General features: G+C 46.7%; 1 protein-coding gene across 10 annotated transcripts in view; it reads right to left on the bottom strand.

Moving 5' to 3' along the window:
- HERC2 (HECT and RLD domain containing E3 ubiquitin protein ligase 2) overlaps positions 1–19284 on the bottom strand; it is a 618496-nt gene that overhangs the window by 44922 nt on the left and 554290 nt on the right. For all 10 annotated transcript variants that reach the window (XM_063953293.1, XM_063953292.1, XM_063953291.1 and 7 more), the window contains 9 exons: positions 18573–18704; positions 18261–18419; positions 17982–18100; positions 16974–17099; positions 15997–16152; positions 15762–15877; positions 15423–15621; positions 15119–15333; positions 13653–13830 (listed from right to left, as the gene is read on the bottom strand). In XM_063953293.1, the coding sequence (XP_063809363.1) occupies positions 13653–13830; positions 15119–15333; positions 15423–15621; positions 15762–15877; positions 15997–16152; positions 16974–17099; positions 17982–18100; positions 18261–18419; positions 18573–18704 (1400 nt within the window). The remainder of the gene's footprint in view (positions 1–13652; positions 13831–15118; positions 15334–15422; positions 15622–15761; positions 15878–15996; positions 16153–16973; positions 17100–17981; positions 18101–18260; positions 18420–18572; positions 18705–19284) is intronic.

Genomic DNA, 19284 nt, shown 5'->3' with positions numbered 1-19284 from the left:
ACACATGTCCGGATACATTACAGCAGGTGGTTGCAAACAACTACCTAGCAGAAGCCAACATTCTCCTACTGAAATAAGAGCAACTCCATATAACCAGTGAGCCTGACATTATGAAAGCCATATATGCTAAACTGAAGCTACAAGGATACGTTTCCACTGGGTTAATATACGATCAGGACGTAAGCAACTAAAATTTAAAAATAATTACTTATAATTTTAAATATAGAGTAAAATGTCTTACACAAGCATTTAATCAGGGGTGGGGAAGGTCTGGCCCGTGGGCTGTATAAGGACCGCACAGCCACTTCATCCGGCCTGGTCAGAGAAACCGCAGGAGGGGAGGGAGACTGGGATGGACGGCATACGCTGCATACAGCGGAGGTCAACTAGAGGGATGAACCAGCCGCCGCAGCCTGACCAGGAGACGGGCACACTGCCGATAACGAGTTTTATGGTAAGAACTTACCCTTGTTAAAACTCTTTCTGCGAGGTACACTGGGCTCCACAAGTCTGGACAATGGGGTGCAGAGTAGGATCTTGATCCGAGGCACCAACAGGCTCAAAGCTTTGACCTTCTTCCCAAGATGCATAGCGCCGCCTCCTATATCACCCCGCCTCCCAGCACAGGAGCTCAGTTTTTAGTTAACCAGCCCAATGCAGTAGCAGGAAAAGAGACGACAACGGTTAGTAGCCACATACACCACACTCTCACGACAAGAGAAGTGTCAGCGGCTAATGCCATATCAACCCAAAGAAGCTAAGTGCGTCAGGGTGGGCGCCTTGTGGAGCCCAGTGTACCTCGCAGAAAGAGTTTTAACAAGGGTAAGTTCTTACCATAAATCTCATTTTCTGCTGCGGGGTACACTGGGCTCCACAAGTCTGGACAATGGGGATGTCCTAAAGCAGTTCCTTATGGGAGGGGACGCACTGTAGCGGGCACAAGAACCCGGCGTCCAAAGGAAGCATCCTGGGAAGCGGCAGTATCGAAGGCATAGAACCTTATGAACGTGTTCCCGGAGGACCACGTAGCCGCCTTGCACAATTGATCAAGGGTCGCACCACGTTGGGCCGCCCAAGAAGGTCCAACAGACCGAGTAGAATGGGCCGTAATGTGAACAGGAGCTGACAGACCAGCCTTCACATAAGCATGTGCAATCACCATTCTAATCCATCTGGCCAAAGTCTGCTTGTGAGTAGGCCAGCCACGTTTGTGAAATCCAAACAAAACAAAGAGAGAATCATATTTTCGAATAGAAGCAGTTCTCTTCACATAGATACGGAGAGCCCGTACCACATCCAAAGACCTCTCTTTGGGAGACAAATCAGTAGAGACAAAGGCCGGAACCACAATCTCCTGATCAAGGTGGAACAAAGAAACCACCTTAGGCAAATATCCGGGACGAGTCCTAAGAACCGCCCGGTCACTGTGAAAAATCAGATATGGGGAACTACAAGACAAGGCACCCAAATCCGACACTCTTCTAGCAGAGGCAATAACCAACAGAAACACCACCTTAAGGGAAAGCCACTTAAGGTCAGCTGAACCAAGAGGTTCAAATGGAGACTCTTGTAACGCCTCCAAAACCACCGACAAGTCCCAAGGAGCCACAGGCGGGACATAGGGAGGTTGGATACACAACACACCTTGAGTGAAAGTATGAACATCGGGTAAAGTCGCAATTTTTCTCTGAAACCACACCGTCAAGGCAGAAATATGAACCTTGAGGGAGGCCAGACGCAGGCCTAAATCTAGGCACCGCTGTAGAAAAGCCAAAAGTTTGGCTGTACTAAACTTGGAAGCGTCATAATGGTTAGATGCGCACCAAACAAAGTAGGAATGCCAGACCCGATGGTAAATCCGAGCAGAGGCCGGTTTCCGGGCCCGCAACACAGTTTTAATGACCTCTTCAGAAAAACCCTTAGCTCTTAAGACAGAAGCTTCAAGAGCCACGCCATCAAAGACAGCCGGGCTAGGTCCTGGTAGACACAGGGGCCCTGAACGAGGAGGTCTGGGCGTTGTGGAAGTAAAATTGGACGCTCTGACGATAGGCCTTGCAGGTCTGAGAACCAGTGCCGTCTGGGCCACGCCGGAGCTATGAGAAGCAGATTTCCTTTTTCTTGCTTGAACTTCCGAATAACCCTGGGCAGGAGCGACACCGGAGGGAACACGTATGGCAGCCGAAACCTCCATGGCACTGCCAGCGCATCCACGATTGCTGCTTGAGGATCCCTTGTCCTTGCTCCGAAGACCGGAACCTTGTGATTGTGTCGAGCTGCCATCAGATCCACATCTGGAAGTTCCACCTTTCCACGAGGAGTTGAAACACTTCTGGATGGAGGCACCACTCGCCAGCATGCACGTCCTGACGACTGAGAAAGTCCGCTTCCCAATTCAGGACTCCCGGAATGAATATTGCCGATATTGCCAGTAGATGGCGTTCTGCCCAACGTAGAATCCGTGAGGCTTCCTTCATTGCCAAACGGCTTCGAGTGCCGCCTTGATGATTTATGTAAGCCACTGTGGTGGCATTGTCCGACTGTACTTGAACAGGACGGTTCTGAATCAAATGCTGGGTTAGGTTCAACGCTTTGAAGACCGCCCGCAATTCCAGAATGTTGATCGAGAGGAGAGATTCCTCCTTGGTCCACCGACCCTGCAAGGAGTGCTGCTCCAGCACTGCGCCCCAACCTCTTAGACTGGCATCTGTCATCAACAGGACCTAGTTGGATATCCAGAAGGGACGGCCTCTGCACAATTGTCGGTCCTGGAGCCACCAGAGCAGCGACAGACAGACCTCCGGAGTCAAAGAGATCATTTGAGACCTGATCCGGTGAGGCAGGCCGTCCCACTTGGCTAGAATCAGCTTCTGGAGGGGGCGAGAATGGAATTGAGCATACTCCACCATGTCGAATGCTGATACCATGAGGCCCAGCACCTGCATTGCCGAATGTATCGACACTTGCGGACGAAAAAGGAAGCAACGAATCCTGTCCTGAAGTTTCAGGACTTTCTCCTGAGACACGAACAACCTCTGGTTGTGAGTGTCCAACAGCGCTCCCAGATGCACCATGCTCTGAGCAGGGACCAGGGAGGATTTCTTCCAGTTGATGAGCCACCCGTGGGCTTGTAGAAACCGGACCGTCCTATCCAGATTACGCAGGAAAAGATCTGGGGAATTTTCCAGGATTAACAAGTCGTCCAGATACGGCAGTATCCTGACCCCTTGACGGCGGAGTACCACCGTCATCACCGCCATAACTTTGGTGAAGACTCGCAGAGCCGTTGTTAAACCAAAAGGTAACGCCCGAAACTGGTAATGGAGGTTGGCAATAGCGAACCTCAGGTATTGTTGATGTGACACTGCTATAGGAATATGCAGGTAAGCATCCTGTATGTCCAGGGAGACCATGTAGTCCCCAGGTTCCAAGGCCAGAACTATAGAGCAAAGGGTTTCCATACGGAACTTGGAAACCTTCAGAAACTTGTTCAGTGCCTTGAGGTTGAGAATGGGCCGGGAGGACCCATTCGGTTTCGGGACTAGAAACAGCGGAGAATAGTACCCCCGGCCCCTCTGAGCAAGAGGCACCTGTACTACGACTCCTGTATCCAGGAGGGTCTGTACCACCGAATGCAGAGTGTTTGCCTTTGTCTGGTCCGACGGGACGTCTGTCTGGCAAAATCGATGAAGGGGTCGGTTTTTGAAGGCTATGTAGTAACCTCGAGTGACGACTTCCCGTACCCAGGCATCTGAAGTGGTCTTCAACCATTCCTGGGTATACCCTAGAAGCCGGCTACCCACCCTGGGATCCCCCAGGGGGAGGTCCGCCCCGTCATGCGGCAGGCTTATCGGTCTTGGCTGCTGGCTGTCGGGCAGCCCAGGCTCTTTTGGGCTTCGGCTTACCAGGTTTGGAAGTATGGGCCTGATTATGGTACGCCTGACCTTTTTACCTGAAGGACGAAAGGGGCAAAAAGGACATGCCTTTGGCCTTCGACACAGAAGGAGCTGTATTAGGCAGACAGGCAGTTTTGGCAGTAGCCAACTAAGCCACTATCTTATTTAAGTCCTCCCCAAACAGAATATCCCCCTTGAAAGGGAGTACCTCCAGGGTTTTTCTAGAGTCCAGATCCACAGACCAGGATCTCAGCCACAATATCCTGCGAGCCAGGACTGACGTAGTAGAGGCCTTGGCTGCTAGGATACCGGCATCAGAAGCCGCCTCTTTAATATAGCGAGAAGCTGTGACAATATATGACAAGCATTGTCTAGCATGGTCAGCGGAGATTTCAGCTTCTAACTCCAAAGCCCATGCTTCAATAGCCTCTGCCGCCCATGTAGCTGCAATAGTGGGCCTTTGTGCAGCACCCGTGAGGGTGTAAATCGCTTTTAGACAACCCTCGACACGTTTATCCGTAGGATCTTTTAGAGACGTGACGGTAGTGACAGGTAGAGCTGAGGAAACCACCATCCTAGCCACATGTGAGTCTACTGGAGGAGGCGTTTCCCAATTCTTAGACAGCTCTGGCGCGAGGGGATAGCGAGCCAGCATCTTCTTTTGAGGCACGAACTTCGTACCCGGGCTTTGCCAGGGTTCCTGACGTATATCCACTAGGTGGTCAGAGTGAGGTAAAACTTGTTTAATCACCTTCTGACGCTTGAACCTATCTGGTTTCTTAGGGGGAACGGATGGCTCGGGATCATCCGTAATCTGCAGAATTAACTTAATAGCCTCCAAAAGATCAGGAACATCCACATGTGAACTACCCTCCCCATCAGCCGTATCTGAGTCAGAACCTGTGGGGTCAGTGTATGTGCCGTCTTCATCAGACGAGATGTCAGTGACAGCAGTGGATTGTGAGGAGACGAGCGCTCGCTTAGAGGACCTCTTGGACTTAGGCGAGCGTTGGTCAGACTTTTTAGTAGTCAGGGACTGGGTCAACTTCTTTAATTGAGCAGATAAATCGTCCGCCCATGGCGGGTTAGCTGCAGAGACCACATACGGTTGTACCGGCATTGGGAGTCCCATAGGGGGTGTTAGTTTATGAACTAGCGTATGCAGAAGCGTGGAAAAAGTGGCGCACGGAGGGTCAGTATGTGCCTCCGTTGCCACAGTCCCACTGGGGGGCAAGGAGCCCCCAGAACCAGAGCCCACAGCTGCTATATTCCCCCCTCAGGTTATAGAATATAGGGATAGCAAGTTGAGTGAAAGACACGAGATGGACACCACTCAGCTATCAATGCACACACAAATAGTCACAGTTTGTACAAAGCAGAGGTTATTACAGACAATAATACTGCACTGGACTAGCTTACACAGCTATATAGTCAATAGATATAACACTACACAGTAAGAAACTGGATGTATATCACAGGGTAATTGTACTATAAACCCCTGACTAAATGCACTCTTTCTTACTAACACTGTCTAAAAAGGCAGGTAGAATACTTAAGTGTCATGTAAAGGCACAGCGCTGACAACCAGGCGGCTTAACATAGGAGGATTTGCCCAAGCAGTCCCAGGAACAGTGAGCTGAGGGATAATGGCGCCGCAGACACTGACAGGGAGTGAGGAAAAGACAGAGATGCAGCTCCAGGGCGGGAACACTTGCTGGAAATGGCGCCCTGGGGCCTGGGGGAGGGGCTTCAGGTCTAAGCCTTATCCCCCTTGCTGGCAAAACCACCGGGTACTGTGGGCGATATTAAAATCGGTTTTAAGAGAAAACCTGACCTGCGCCCATGCCCTGGTGATCTAGTGGGATCGCCTGTATCCACAGTGTCCACCGCCAGCGCGCGCGGCCCGCCTCCCACTGACCGCGCCGGATCGCGATAAAGACCGGGTCCCGCGAGCGGGACCCACTTACCACCTTACGAAGCGCGGCCACGCGATCCTGGAGAGCCCCAGCCGTGTGTGTCTAACATGAAGAAATCCGGAGCCTCCGCTGTAGGTACCCGGCAACCAGGGCTCGGGAGTGTACAGCGCCGCTGGGGAGAGCTGGAGATGCAGCAGTGACTGTCACAAGACATTTACCACCGCTGCTGCCCTTGAAGTCTTCACTTTTTACCTCATAAAAAGCTTTTCTCAGGGCTGCTTGGAGCAGCCCCTCTGCTAAGTGCCTGCTTACTGCAGCACCAAATGACAAACTGAGCTCCTGTGCTGGGAGGCGGGGTGATATAGTAGGCGGCGCTATGCATCTTGGGAAGAAGGTCAAAGCTTTCAGCCTGTTGGTGCCTCGGATCAAGATCCTACTCTACACCCCATTGTCCAGACTTGCGGAGCCCAGTGTACCCCGCAGCAGTAAAAAGCATTACAATCTGTGCCCGGCTACTTGTCAGGCTGTCAATTCTATGAGCGGCGCCTTACAGCTCCCGCACAGAATGTAGAAGCAGCGGGGAACAGCCTCATAGACAGCCCTACGTGGGAGTGTCAGGAGCTGCAGGAGTGCCTTGCAGCAGCTACCCACACTGCTGAGGAGCGGCATCGGTGAGAGCAGTGAAGTGTGGCTGCCTCTTACTGAGCCGTGAGAGCAGCGGGCAGGTGATTCTCCACTGTCACCCAGCAGGGGCTGTGGATGGGCTGGGCGAGCACTGCAAGTCTATGCTATTTTGTGGATGGCGTGAGAGGGATGGAGGCTTCTTTGTGTAGGCAAGAGTTAGAGACATCAACTCCGCCCAAATCTCTACCTGGAGTATGGCAATGTGTAAAAGGGAGCTCTACCCAGAACAATGTGTAAAAGGGGACTCTAGCTGGTGGAATGTGTAAAAGGAGGCTCTTGGGGACAGTACCTGGCACAATGTGTGAAAGGGGACACTACCTGGCATAGTAAAAGGGGACTCTACATGGTGCAGTGTGTGAAAGGTGCTCTACCTGGCACAATGTGTAAAAGGGGCTCTAAATGCAATAATGTGTGACTGGCTCTACCTGGTGTTATGTGTATAAGGGGCTCTGCTTGGTGTAATGTGTATAAGTGGCACTACTATGCGGCATATCATCATCAGAGATCAGTTCCAACCATCACGTGAGGCGAGTTAATATCATTTGTTTACCAAATATAGCAGGCTAATTTTTAAGTTGATAATTTCTGTATGGCCCCCGAAGGATTTTATAAATATACAAATGGTCCTTGGTAGAAAAAAGGTTCCTCACCCGATTTAAATAAATACCATGAAGTTGCACTGCAGATTATAGATCATCTTTGTATATACTGTATGCAAGGTTTAATTTGCAGCTGCTAGGAAAGAGGTAAATAATGCAGAACTGGGATGCCTAATTCCATCTTCGGTACATGAAGATTTCTTCAGGATTGGTGGACACTAACAGAAAGGGGTTAAAACTCCAGATCACCAGCTAATCCCTTACTGCACAATGGCCAGTACCCAGCCAAAGTTAGGTTTCATAAAAAGCAAATGGACAGTAACTGAATATACTCTTCCCGAACTTTCCATATGTAAACCTAAATGATGGGAGCATTTTAGGGCCTGATTCAGAGTTGTACTCAAACCCGATTTTTTTTTTCAGTCGTGCGATTATTGGCTGACTATGCATGTGCCACAATGGTAATGCAACAGAGGTCACAGAGAGGATTCATTCCCAAAGTGACTGATCGGAACCGTTTGGGAGAGGTAACGGAGAGTAGTGGCAAAAATGCAGGCTTTTCATTGACATTTTCGGGGCATATCTCAGCCTGTGCCTGTGATGCTGAATACAGAAACAGTGGATCCTGTGTCTCACTTCCTGCAGCCACACTACACAACCAAAGGGCTATTCAGAAACCTGATCTGTGAGCGAGTCTGCATGATTGTACACAGCCGACGGGACTCGTAAAGCCACTGGTGGGAGTTTTAACACAGATCCAGTCGGCTGCGTCATTTGCATAATGTCGCAGTCGCTGGGTAAACATTCACAGCTGCGGCGGCATTAGCGTACAACTCTGAATCAGGCCCTTATATCTATATTGAAAATACAGTACGAACAGAAAATAAGATTTTACTTACCGATAAATCTATTTCTCGTAGTCCGTAGTGGATGCTGGGACTCCGTAAGGACCATGGGGAATAGCGGCTCCGCAGGAGACAGGGCACAAGAATAAAAGCTTTAGGATCAGGTGGTGTGCACTGGCTCCTCCCCCTATGACCCTCCTCCAAGCCTCAGTTAGGATACTGTGCCCGGACGAGCGTACATAATCAGGAAGGATATTGAATCCCGGGTAAGACTCATACCAGCCACACCAATCACACCGTACAACTTGTGATCTGAACCCAGTTAACAGTATGATAACAACGAAGGAGCCTCTGAAAAGATGGCTCACAACAACAATAACCCGATTTAGTTAACAATAACTATGTACAAGTATTGCAGACAATCCGCACTTGGGATGGGCGCCCAGCATCCACTACGGACTACGAGAAATAGATTTATCGGTAAGTAAAATCTTATTTTCTCTGACGTCCTAGTGGATGCTGGGACTCCGTAAGGACCATGGGGATTATACCAAAGCTCCCAAACGAGCGGGAGAGTGCGGATGACTCTGCAGCACCGAATGAGAGAACTCCAGGTCCTCCTCAGCCAGGGTATCAAATTTGTAGAATTTAGCAAACGTGTTTGCCCCTGACCAAGTAGCTGCTCGGCAAAGTTGTAAAGCTGAGACCCCTCGGGCAGCCGCCCAAGATGAGCCCACTTTCCTTGTGGAATGGGCTTTTACAGATTTTGGCTGTGGCAGGCCTGCCACAGAATGTGCAAGCTGAATTGTACTACAAATCCAACGAGCAATAGTCTGCTTAGAAGCAGGAGCACCCAGCTTGTTGGGTGCATACAGGATAAACAGCGAGTCAGACTTTCTGACTCCAGCCGTCCTGGAAACATATATTTTCAGGGCCCTGACAACGTCAAGTAACTTGGAGTCCTCCAAGTCCCTAGTAGCCGCAGGCACCACAATAGGTTGGTTCATGTGAAAAGCAGAAACCACCTTAGGGAGAAATTGAGGACGAGTCCTCAATTCTGCCCTGTCAGAATGAAAAATTAATTAAGGGCTTTTATATGATAAAGCCGCCAATTCTGACACACGCCTGGCTGAAGCCAGGGCTAACAGCATCGTCACCTTCCATGTGAGATATTTTAAGTCCACAGTGGTGAGTGGTTCAAACCAATGTGACTTAAGGAACCTCAAAACAACATTGAGATCCCAAGGTGCCACAGGAGGCACAAAAGGAGGTTGTATATGCAGTACCCCTTTTACAAATGTCTGAACTTCAGGTACTGAAGCCAGTTCTTTCTGGAAGAAAATCGACAGGGCCGAAATTTGAACCTTTATGGACCCTAATTTTAGGCCCATAGACAGTCCTGTTTGCAGGAAATGGAGGAAACGACCCAGTTGAAATTCCTCTGTAGGGGCCTTCTTGGCCTCACACCACGCAACATATTTTCGCCAAATGCGGTGATAATGTTTTGCGGTTACATCCTTCCTGGCTTTGACCAGGGTAGGGATGACTTCATCTGGAATGCCTTTTTCCTTCAGGATCCGGCGTTCAACCGCCATGCCGTCAAACGCAGCCGCGGTAAGTCTTGGAACAGACAAGGCCCCTGCTGGAGCAGGTCCTTTCTTAGAGGTAGAGGCCACGGGTCTTCCGTGAGCATCTCTTGAAGTTCCGGGTACCAAGTCCTTCTTGGCCAATCCGGAACCACGAGTATCGTTCTTACTCCTCTCCTTCTTATGATTCTCAGTACCTTTGGTATGAGAGGCAGAGGAGGGAACACGTACACTGACTGGTACACCCACGGTGTCACCAGAGCGTCCACCGCTATTGCCTGAGGGTCCCTTGACCTGGCGCAATATCTGTCTAGTTTTTTGTTTAGACGTGACGCCATCATGTCCACCTTTGGTTTTTCCCAACGGTTTACAATCAGGTGGAAGACTTCTGGGTGAAGTCCCCACTCTCCCGGGTGAAGGTCGTGTCTGCTGAGGAAGTCTGCTTCCCAGTTGTCCACTCCCGGAATGAACACTGCTGACAGAGCTATCACATGATTTTCCGCCCAGCGAAGAATCCTTGCAGCTTCTGCCATTGCCCTCCTGCTTCTCGTGCCGCCCTGTCTGTTTACGTGGGCGACTGACGTGATGTTGTCCGATTGGATCAATACCGCCTGACCCTGAAGCAGGGGTTTCGCTTGACTTAGGGCATTGTAAATGGCCCTTAGTTCCAGAATGTTTATATGAAGAGATGTTTCCATGCTTGACCACAAGCCCTGGAAATTTTTTCCCTGTGTGACTGCCCCCCAGCCTCTCAGGCTGGCGTCCGTGGTCACCAGGACCCAATCTTGAATGCCAAATCTGCGGCCCTCTAGTAGATGAGCACTCTGCAGCCACCACAGAAGAGACACCCTTGTCCTTGTCGACAGGGTTATCCGCTGATGCATCTGAAGATGCGATCCGGACCATTTGTCCAGTAGATCCCACTGAAACGTTCTTGCATGGAATCTTCCGAATGGAATTGCTTCGTAAGAAGCCACCATTTTTCCCAGGACCCTCGTGCACTGATGCACTGACACCTGGCCTGGTTTTAGGAGGTTCCTGACTAGCTCGGATAACTCCCTGGCCTTCTCCTCCGGGAGAAACACCTTTTTCTGGACTGTGTCCAGAATCATTCCTAGGAACAGTAGACGTGTCGTTGGAATCAGCTGCGATTTTGGAATATTTAGGATCCACCCGTGCTGACGTAACACTACCTGAGATAGTGCTACTCCCACTTCTAACTGTTCCCTGGACCTTGCCCTTATCAGGAGATCGTCCAAGTAAGGGATAATTAAGACGCCTTTTCTTCGAAGAAGAATCATCATTTCGGCCATTACCTTGGTAAAGACCCGAGGTGCCGTGGACAACCCAAACGGCAGCGTCTGAAACTGATAATGACAGTTTTGTACTACAAACCTGAGGTACCCTTGGTGAGACGGGTAGATTGGGACGTGGAGATAAGCATCCTTGATGTCCAGAGACACCATATAGTCCCCTTCTTCCAGGTTTGCTATCACCGCTCTGAGTGATTCCATCTTGAATTTGAACCTCTTTATGTAAGTGTTCAGGGATTTCAGATTTAAAATTGGTCTCACCGAGCCGTCCGGCTTCGGTACCACAAACAGCGTGGAATAATACCCCTTTCCCTGTTGTAGGAGGGGTACCTTGATTATCACCTGCTGGGAATACAGCTTGTGAATGGCTTCCAAAACTGCCTCCCTGTCGGAGGGAGACTTTGGTAGAGCAGACTTCAGGAACCGGCGAGGGGGAAACGCCTCGAATTCCAGTTTGTACCCCTGCGATACCACCTGTAGAATCCAGGGGTCCACTTGCGAGTGAGCCCACTGCGCGTTGAAATTCTTGAGACGGGCCCCCACCATGTCTGAGTCTGCTTGTAAAGCCCCAGCGTCATGCTGAAGACTTGGCAGAAGCAGGGGAGGGCTTCTGCTCCTGGGAAACGGCTGCATGGTGCAGTCTTTTTCCCCTTCCTCTGCCCCGGGGCAGGAAGGAATGGCCTTTAGCTCGCTTGTACTTATGGGAATGAAAGGACTGAGTTTGAAAAGACGGTGTCTTTTTCTGCTGATGTGAAGTGACCTGGGGTAAAAAAGGTGGATTTTCCAGCCGTTGCCGTGTCCACCAGGTCCGATAGACCAGCCCCAAATAACTCCTCCCCTTTATACGGCAATACTTCCATATGTCGTTTGGAATCCGCATCGCCTGACCACTGTCGCGTCCATAACGCTCTTCTGGCAGAAATGGACATAGCACTTACTCTTGATGCCAGGGTGCAAATATCCCTCTGTGCATCACGCATATATAGTAATGCATCCTTCAAATGCTCTATAGTTAACAGTATATTGTCCCTATCCAGGGTATCAATATTTTCAGTCAGGGAATCCGACCACGCGACGCCAGCACTGCACATCCAGGCTGAAGTGAATGCTGGTCGCAGTATAACACCGGTATGTGTGTATATACTTTTAAGAATATTTTCCAGCCTTATATCTGCTGGTTCTTTGAGGGTGGCCGTATCAGGAGACGGTAACGCTACTTGTTTAGATAAACGTGTGAGCGCCTTATCTACCCTAGGGGGTGTTTCCCAACGTGTCCTAACCTCTAACGGGAAAGGATATAGTGCCAATTCACACACCTCATTTAACTCATCTGACTCAGGGAAAACTATTGGTAGTTTTTTCACACCCCACATAATACCCTTCTTTGTGGTACTTGTAGTGTCAGAAATGTTCAATGCTTCCTTCATTGCCGTGATCATGTAACGTGTGGCCCTACTGGACATTACGTTTGTCTCCTCACCGTCGACACTAGACTCAGTATCTGTGTCTGGGTCTGTGTCGACCCACTGAGGTAACGGGCGTTTTAGGGCCCCTGACGGTGTCTGAGACGCCTGGACAGGCACTAATTGATTTGCCGGCTGTCTCATGTCATCAACCGTTCTTTGCAAAGTGCTGACATTATCACTTAATTTTTTAAATACGATCATCCAGTCAGGTGTCGACTCCCTAGGAGGTGACATCACTAACCCAGGCAATTGCTCCGCCTCCACATCATTTTCCTCCTCATACATGTCGACACACACGTACCAACACACAGCACACACACCGGGAATGCTCTGATAGAGGACAGGACCCCACAAGCCCTTTGGAGAGACAGAGGGAGAGTCTGCCAGCACACACCAAGCGCTATATATATATATATATATACAGGGATAACCTTATATAAGTGTTATTCCCTTATAGCTGCTGTTTATATAGTTTTTAGCTGCCAATAGTGCCCCCCCTTCTCTTTTTTACCCTGATTCAGTAGCAAGTCTGCAGGGGAGAGTCAGGGAGCCGTCCTTCCAGCGGAGCTGTGAGGGAAAATGGCGCTTGTGTGCTGAGGAGATAGGCTCCGCCCCTTCACGACGTCCTTATCTCCCGCTTTTTCTGTAAAAAATGGCAGGGGTTAAAATACATCCATATAGCCCAAGAGCTATATGTGATGTATTCTTTAGCCAACCTAAGGTATTATCTGTTATATTGCGTCTCAGGGCGCTCCCCCCCAGCGCCCTGCACCCTCAGTGACCGGAGTGTGAAGTGTGCTGAGAGCAATGGCGCACAGCTGCGGTGCTGTGCGCTACCTTAGTCTGAAGACAGGATCGTCTTCTGCCGCCGATTTCACCGGACCTCTTCGCTCTTCTGGCTCTGTAAGGGGGCCGGCGGCGCGGCTCCGGGACCCATCCAGGCTGAACCTGTGATCGTCCCTCTGGAGCTAATGTCCAGTAGCCTAAGAAACCCGATCCACTCTGCACGCAGGTGAGTCCGTTTCTTCTCCCCTTAGTCCCACGATGCAGTGAGCCTGTTGCCAGCAGGACTCACTGAAAATAAAAAACCTAAAATATACTTTTATTCTAAGCAGCTCAGGAGAGCCACCTAGCCTGCACCCTTCTCGTTCGGGCACAAAAATCTAACTAAGGCTTGGAGGAGGGTCATAGGGGGAGGAGCCAGTGCACACCACCTGATCCTAAAGCTTTTATTCTTGTGCCCTGTCTCCTGCGGAGCCGCTATTCCCCATGGTCCTTACGGAGTCCCAGCATCCACTAGGACGTCAGAGAAATTAAAAAAAAATAAAGTTGGAGTAAGTCTGCACTTACCAACTTAGGCTTCAATTGATCCTCACTGTCTCCATGGCCTAGTCGGCCATATCTTCCTTTACCCCATGTATAAAGTTCTCCAGCTGCAGTGATACAAGCGCTGTGTGCTCCCCCAGCAGCAATGTTTATTACTTCAGTTCCTCGCAGAGATTCAATAACACGAGGCCGATCACATGGACTGAAAGAGCAAAACAGAAGGTAACACCAGAGCTAAATATATGTATTTTTCAGGAAGATCAACAAAACGCAGGTAAGCAATCATACACAAACTATGTTCATTCTATTTGACATGAAGGGCTTCATTTAATCACTAGAAAACAGAAGAATTTCTGGGGGAAACTGTAAAGGGAGGTCCAGCACAGTGTAGGCAATACTGACCAAAAACAAGATTTAGGGTCTTAACTGATAAATCTGTTTTTCTGATGCTATGGGGGACACTGGAAAACCATGGCTATAGCTGGTGCTGGATGAGTCTTGACACTAAAAAAAAATGACCTTTAAAAAGGTAGCTCAGGCTCCTCTTCCCCTATACCCAAACACCCTGGCCAGTGCAGACAGTTTTCACTTAGCAAAGGCCAAAGAGAAGAGAAGTCGAGGAGGAGAAGAAAACCAGGCATACAAAACACATTCAAACATGATGGTCAGTTGACTTGGTATAACACAATCCAAAGAAAGCCAGGAGCTAAGGAGAGAATGTCCAATGAGAGCATTTCCATGTAAGCCTGTGAGATCTACCAACTCCAAGGGCTCAAAGGAAGAGTGTTGAAGAATCCAGAGCACTAAGACTAAATCCCGGTGCTCGACTGGAGACACAAATGAGACTGAATGTGAAAAATCCCATGGAGGAAAGTCTGAATAGCAAGAATAGATGACATGCATATCTAGAAATAAACAAAGAGCAGAAACCTGAACCTTCTTGGACAACAAAGACCCAAATCCACACCCTCCTGTAAAAACACAAAGTCCTTAAGCTTGGTACACTATTAAAGATTTATCTGAATTTGCTCCCAAAGGTTGGAAAAGGGACAAAAACAATTGTTTGGATAAATCTGTTAAATCAAAACAAATTTAACCAATTTGTCTGAATGACCATTGTCTGTTTTCCAATGTTTGGGAGCAAGTGGTCAGTTGTTATTTGCTCTTATACATTACCAGATTTTTGTTCCCACCGGACAGGTTGGACAGATAAATCTTTAGGTGTATACCCAGCTTAGAAACATGAACAATGTCAAATTTTACAGAGCACACCGGTGAAGTAGGCTCTCCAGACCCTGTGGCATTCCTTAGAATAAATGTACCCATGTTAATAAAAGTGTGCCTTTAATTTACACAGATATTAATTAACAAGCAAAACATTTTTTTTAAACTGTATAATTCAATAAAATTCCAACATAAAAAAAAAAGTACCTACATTTTAGATTCTGTTTGAATCTCTTTTAGTGATATTGATTCATACAGTACTGTACCTTCTATTTCCATGTCCAAGCTTTCCATCTTCTGCCTCTCCCCAGGAATATACCTCTCCCTCTGAGGAGAGAGCCAGACAGTGCTTTCCACCAGAGTTTACTGCCACCTTTTTCACAAAAACGTGCTGTATGGATTCCAGCAGTGTGGGAGTAGACACAGACTCCGTGCCACCAATACCCAACCTACCACCAGCTCCATATCCTGTAGCATATAACTGAAAAATGGGAAATATTAAGAATCAAAACCATTAACACAATATTATTAGTATAAAAATATAGGAAAAGCATTTATTAACACCATTACCTTCCCATCAGCTGTGACAGCAAATAATGTTTGTTCTCCTCCAATCAACTGTATCGGTCTAAGCGTTGCCAGCGCTTCACACGGTGTTGGAACTTTTACTTTGGCACCTTCAATGCCCCCAAGTTGTCCTCTGTGATTATGACCCCAGCCATAGATGGTTCCACTGCCCCCAGCCGACAGAGTCCAATCATCAGGTCGTCTTAAGCCATAAAAATGTATTATGCTTATGAGTGATGTGGATGGTGAATCTCAATTTCTGTTTTCATTTATTTTATTTCTTTAAATCAAATGTACAGTATACGCACAATGAAAAAAACAACAAAAAAACTATTCACTAACCTGTTCATCCATTGGACAAGCTGTTCATCCTGTTCTCGCCGGAAAACCTCATGACTCTCATGGACAACATGCATGTTCTCATTATCAGCCATCAACTCCCTTATTTTTTTTGCAACCTTGAGAGAGAAAAAAATAAAGACAAACAAAAAAAGTATTTTATTTAAGGGAAAAGAAAATTTACATTTTCGGTCCTGAGGACTTCATCCAAGTAACATGGCTGTTGTAAAATGCATACCTCATCTAAAAAGAGTCGAGGCAGGGGGGTTCTCTTGTCCAGTGCAACAGCAACTCTGGAAGCTATACAGTATCTCCTGAACCATGCCCACTTGTGTGTCTCTGCACAGCATGGAAGAGTATCCAACTCAAGGTCACAAGCAAGGGCCACCAACACCTAAAATATATGTTAACATTTCTTTGAATTTCCTTTGGACCAGCTACTTGTTTTGCAGGTTTCTTAAATAACTAGCAGTGACCTTAATTAGGATGGTCAAAAACTATAATAAACAGGGACTATAGCATTGTTTTAGTTATTTATATGGGGTCTACCCATTACACAGTACAGATAATACTTACTCATTCACATCAGTATTTGCCCCAGTGGGTTTACATCCATATTCCCTACCACACAGGTTATTTTTGTCAGAACCCAATTACTCTATCAGTATGGTCTTTAGGGTGTGGGAGAAAATTGGAGAACCCCTAGGAAACGCTAATATGGGGAGTATATACAAGCACCACACACAGCGGTCCCTGGTAAGAATCAAACCTATGACTTTAGTGCAATGAGGCAGTAATGCTAACCCCTGTACTGTAAACTTCCAGATCTTGAGTGGCTAAGCGGTTTATTTGTACATAGCAAAAACTGTAAAAACAATCTCACTATATGATGTTTTAGTGAGCTGGATGAAGAATCTAAATGGGTATAAACAAAATGAAAAAAAAAAAAAAAAGGGGACCCCATTCAACGCAACTGTGTGATCACCATACGTACTCCTTACTCCTGGTCTCTACTAACCACACACAAAAGAAGTAAAGGCTACCTGCTATTAGCAATTAAAAAGTAATTTACAGTTAAACAAAATCAAATAATATTTAGAAATTATCTCATAACCAATAACCCCATTAGCCGGCGGCTCAAGAATGTCATTAAAACAAAAAAAAATCCCCACGCCTTGGCCAAAAATAAATAAATAAAATGCAATAGCTCATTACCTTGAAGAAAGGACTATGCAGTAACTGCTTGCCTCCTCTTACAATTGGATCTTCATATTCAAATTGTCTTTGCAATGCTTCAGGGAGTCCCTTCACCAGTGCAGCCAAAGCACTGCCAGTAAAACTCTGAGACACACGAGCAAAGACACAGGTAGAGTCACATAAGACATTCACATCATCATGACAATTTTAAGATAAATTAAGCATAGTGATGAAGTTATATTTCAAAGTATTAAACTTTTGTAATAAGACTCCAGTGGCCTAAAGGAAGCACATTATCACGATTACACAACTGGCTGCTAGAACACAATTCCTAATGATTTTTGGGAGGCATTTGTGTGTATGAGGCGGTTTAAGGGCCTAATTCAGACCTGATCGCAGCAGCAAATTTGTTAGCTAATAGACAAAACCATGTGCACTGCAGGTGGGGCAGATATACTGTAACATGTGCAGAGAGAGTTAGATTTGGGTGGGTTATATTGTTTCTGTGCAGGGTAAATACTGGCTGCTTTATTTTTACACTGCAATTTAGATTTCAGTTTGAACACAACCCACCCAAATGTAACTATATCTGCACATGTTATATCTGCCCTCCCTGCAGTGCAATATGGTTTTGTCCATTAGAGAATAGTTTTACTGCTGCGATCAGGTCTGAATTAGGCCCTAAGATTCCCCAGAATAATTTTATTTTGCCTTTATGAAAATTAGCTCTATCACTTAAAAGTGATAGAAACCTCCTCATTAATAGTTCTACATTATATTTGTTATCCATAAAGGTGTTGTAGGCCATTTAGAAAGTAGATGTTGCCTTTACATTAATGAGGCTTGTCACGGTCTTCAACCCTTTTCTGAATAATCAAAATCAACCAAACCACACTCACTGCAGGTAGGTGAACAAACCCTTCAGAGTTTTAAAGTAACATCAATGAACTAGGTAACAGTACATCTAAAACTCATCTATCCATTTGTATTTGAAAGCTTTGGGTATCTTTATGTGAAACTACATACCATTGCACGTGCTTCAATGTCTCCATCTCCAAGAAGTCTATTAATATTAATAGATTGTCCAAACTCTGTGGTAAGAAGCTTTCTCAGTCTTTGCAATGCCCACATCCTGTGACTTGCGGCTACAATGCACATTATACAATAGGGTAAATCAAAAGCATATAAAAGAAAAATAGTGGTGACAAACGTGATCATCGTGTACATTTTAGGATAACATCTTTATGTACAACTGAAAAGATACATAAATACCAGCACAAATGAGAACAGTATTCATGTACATACCAAGAGCACTAAGCTGAGCACAGGCTGCAAGGGATGCAGCCAGACGAGGAACAATTCCCCTGTTTGAGGCAAAATTCAGCCGGAAAGCCAAGAGACAGGTGACTAAATCCATAGATGGACAGGATAGAATGCACCGATCTGACAGGAGATCTTTTGGACCTAAGAAGTAAAACGTACAATACATTATAGAAAAAAGAAAACCAAATTAAAGTTTCTAGGCTATCCAAGCAGTATTATTGAACAGCAGAATATGAATGAGATCAGCCACAATAACCCACCTGCGTTAGGTTATATGCATGAATAGGTCCTTACCTGCAGCAGGCATGATAGGATACACTGTGAACCGCCAGCCCCAACCATTTACTGATCCATCGCTGATAAATTTCCACTTCAACTCATCACCTGGAATTCGCAGCTCACTGGACCAATCAGACCACTCACGTCCTAGGGTATATTACAAAACACATTTTAATACATCTGTGTTACGTATAAGAGAATATCTGCATCATTTAATACAGTTGCTCGAATTTATGTTTAGCAAAAATCAAACCAGATTCTACCCAATCTAAATTTCCCTATATCTAGACTAATTATTCATAGCCATACTACTGGTTAGTGTTTAAAACAATAAAACAGAAACCAACACCCACAACAAAAATGTAACTAATAATCTACCACTTCCACTTGACCAGATTATCCCGAAATCCAGGGCTGCGCCGGACTGTGGAAGGGGGTGGGGTTGACCACATGGACCAATAAATATCAGCAATGATAGACACACAGAGAGAATTGTTTAATTAAAGCTGGGATGGGTGCTTCAACCTCTCTCAGTGATATAAGACTATTACCTTTTTGTGCTAAGAGAATATCATTTACTTAAATACTATAGACTTTTAAAAAAAAATTAAACTCTTTGTGAAATCAAAGTTTCATGAAAAAATACAATTCGCCAATGTTTTCATCACAAAACTAATACCGTCAAAACAAAACTTGCACTTGGTGTAATGCTCCCATGAATTTATTA

This window comes from Pseudophryne corroboree, chromosome 2 (genome assembly GCF_028390025.1).
Source record: "Pseudophryne corroboree isolate aPseCor3 chromosome 2, aPseCor3.hap2, whole genome shotgun sequence".
Lineage (NCBI taxonomy): Eukaryota > Metazoa > Chordata > Amphibia > Anura > Myobatrachidae > Pseudophryne > Pseudophryne corroboree.
This window is presented reverse-complemented; position numbering and strand designations above follow the sequence as displayed.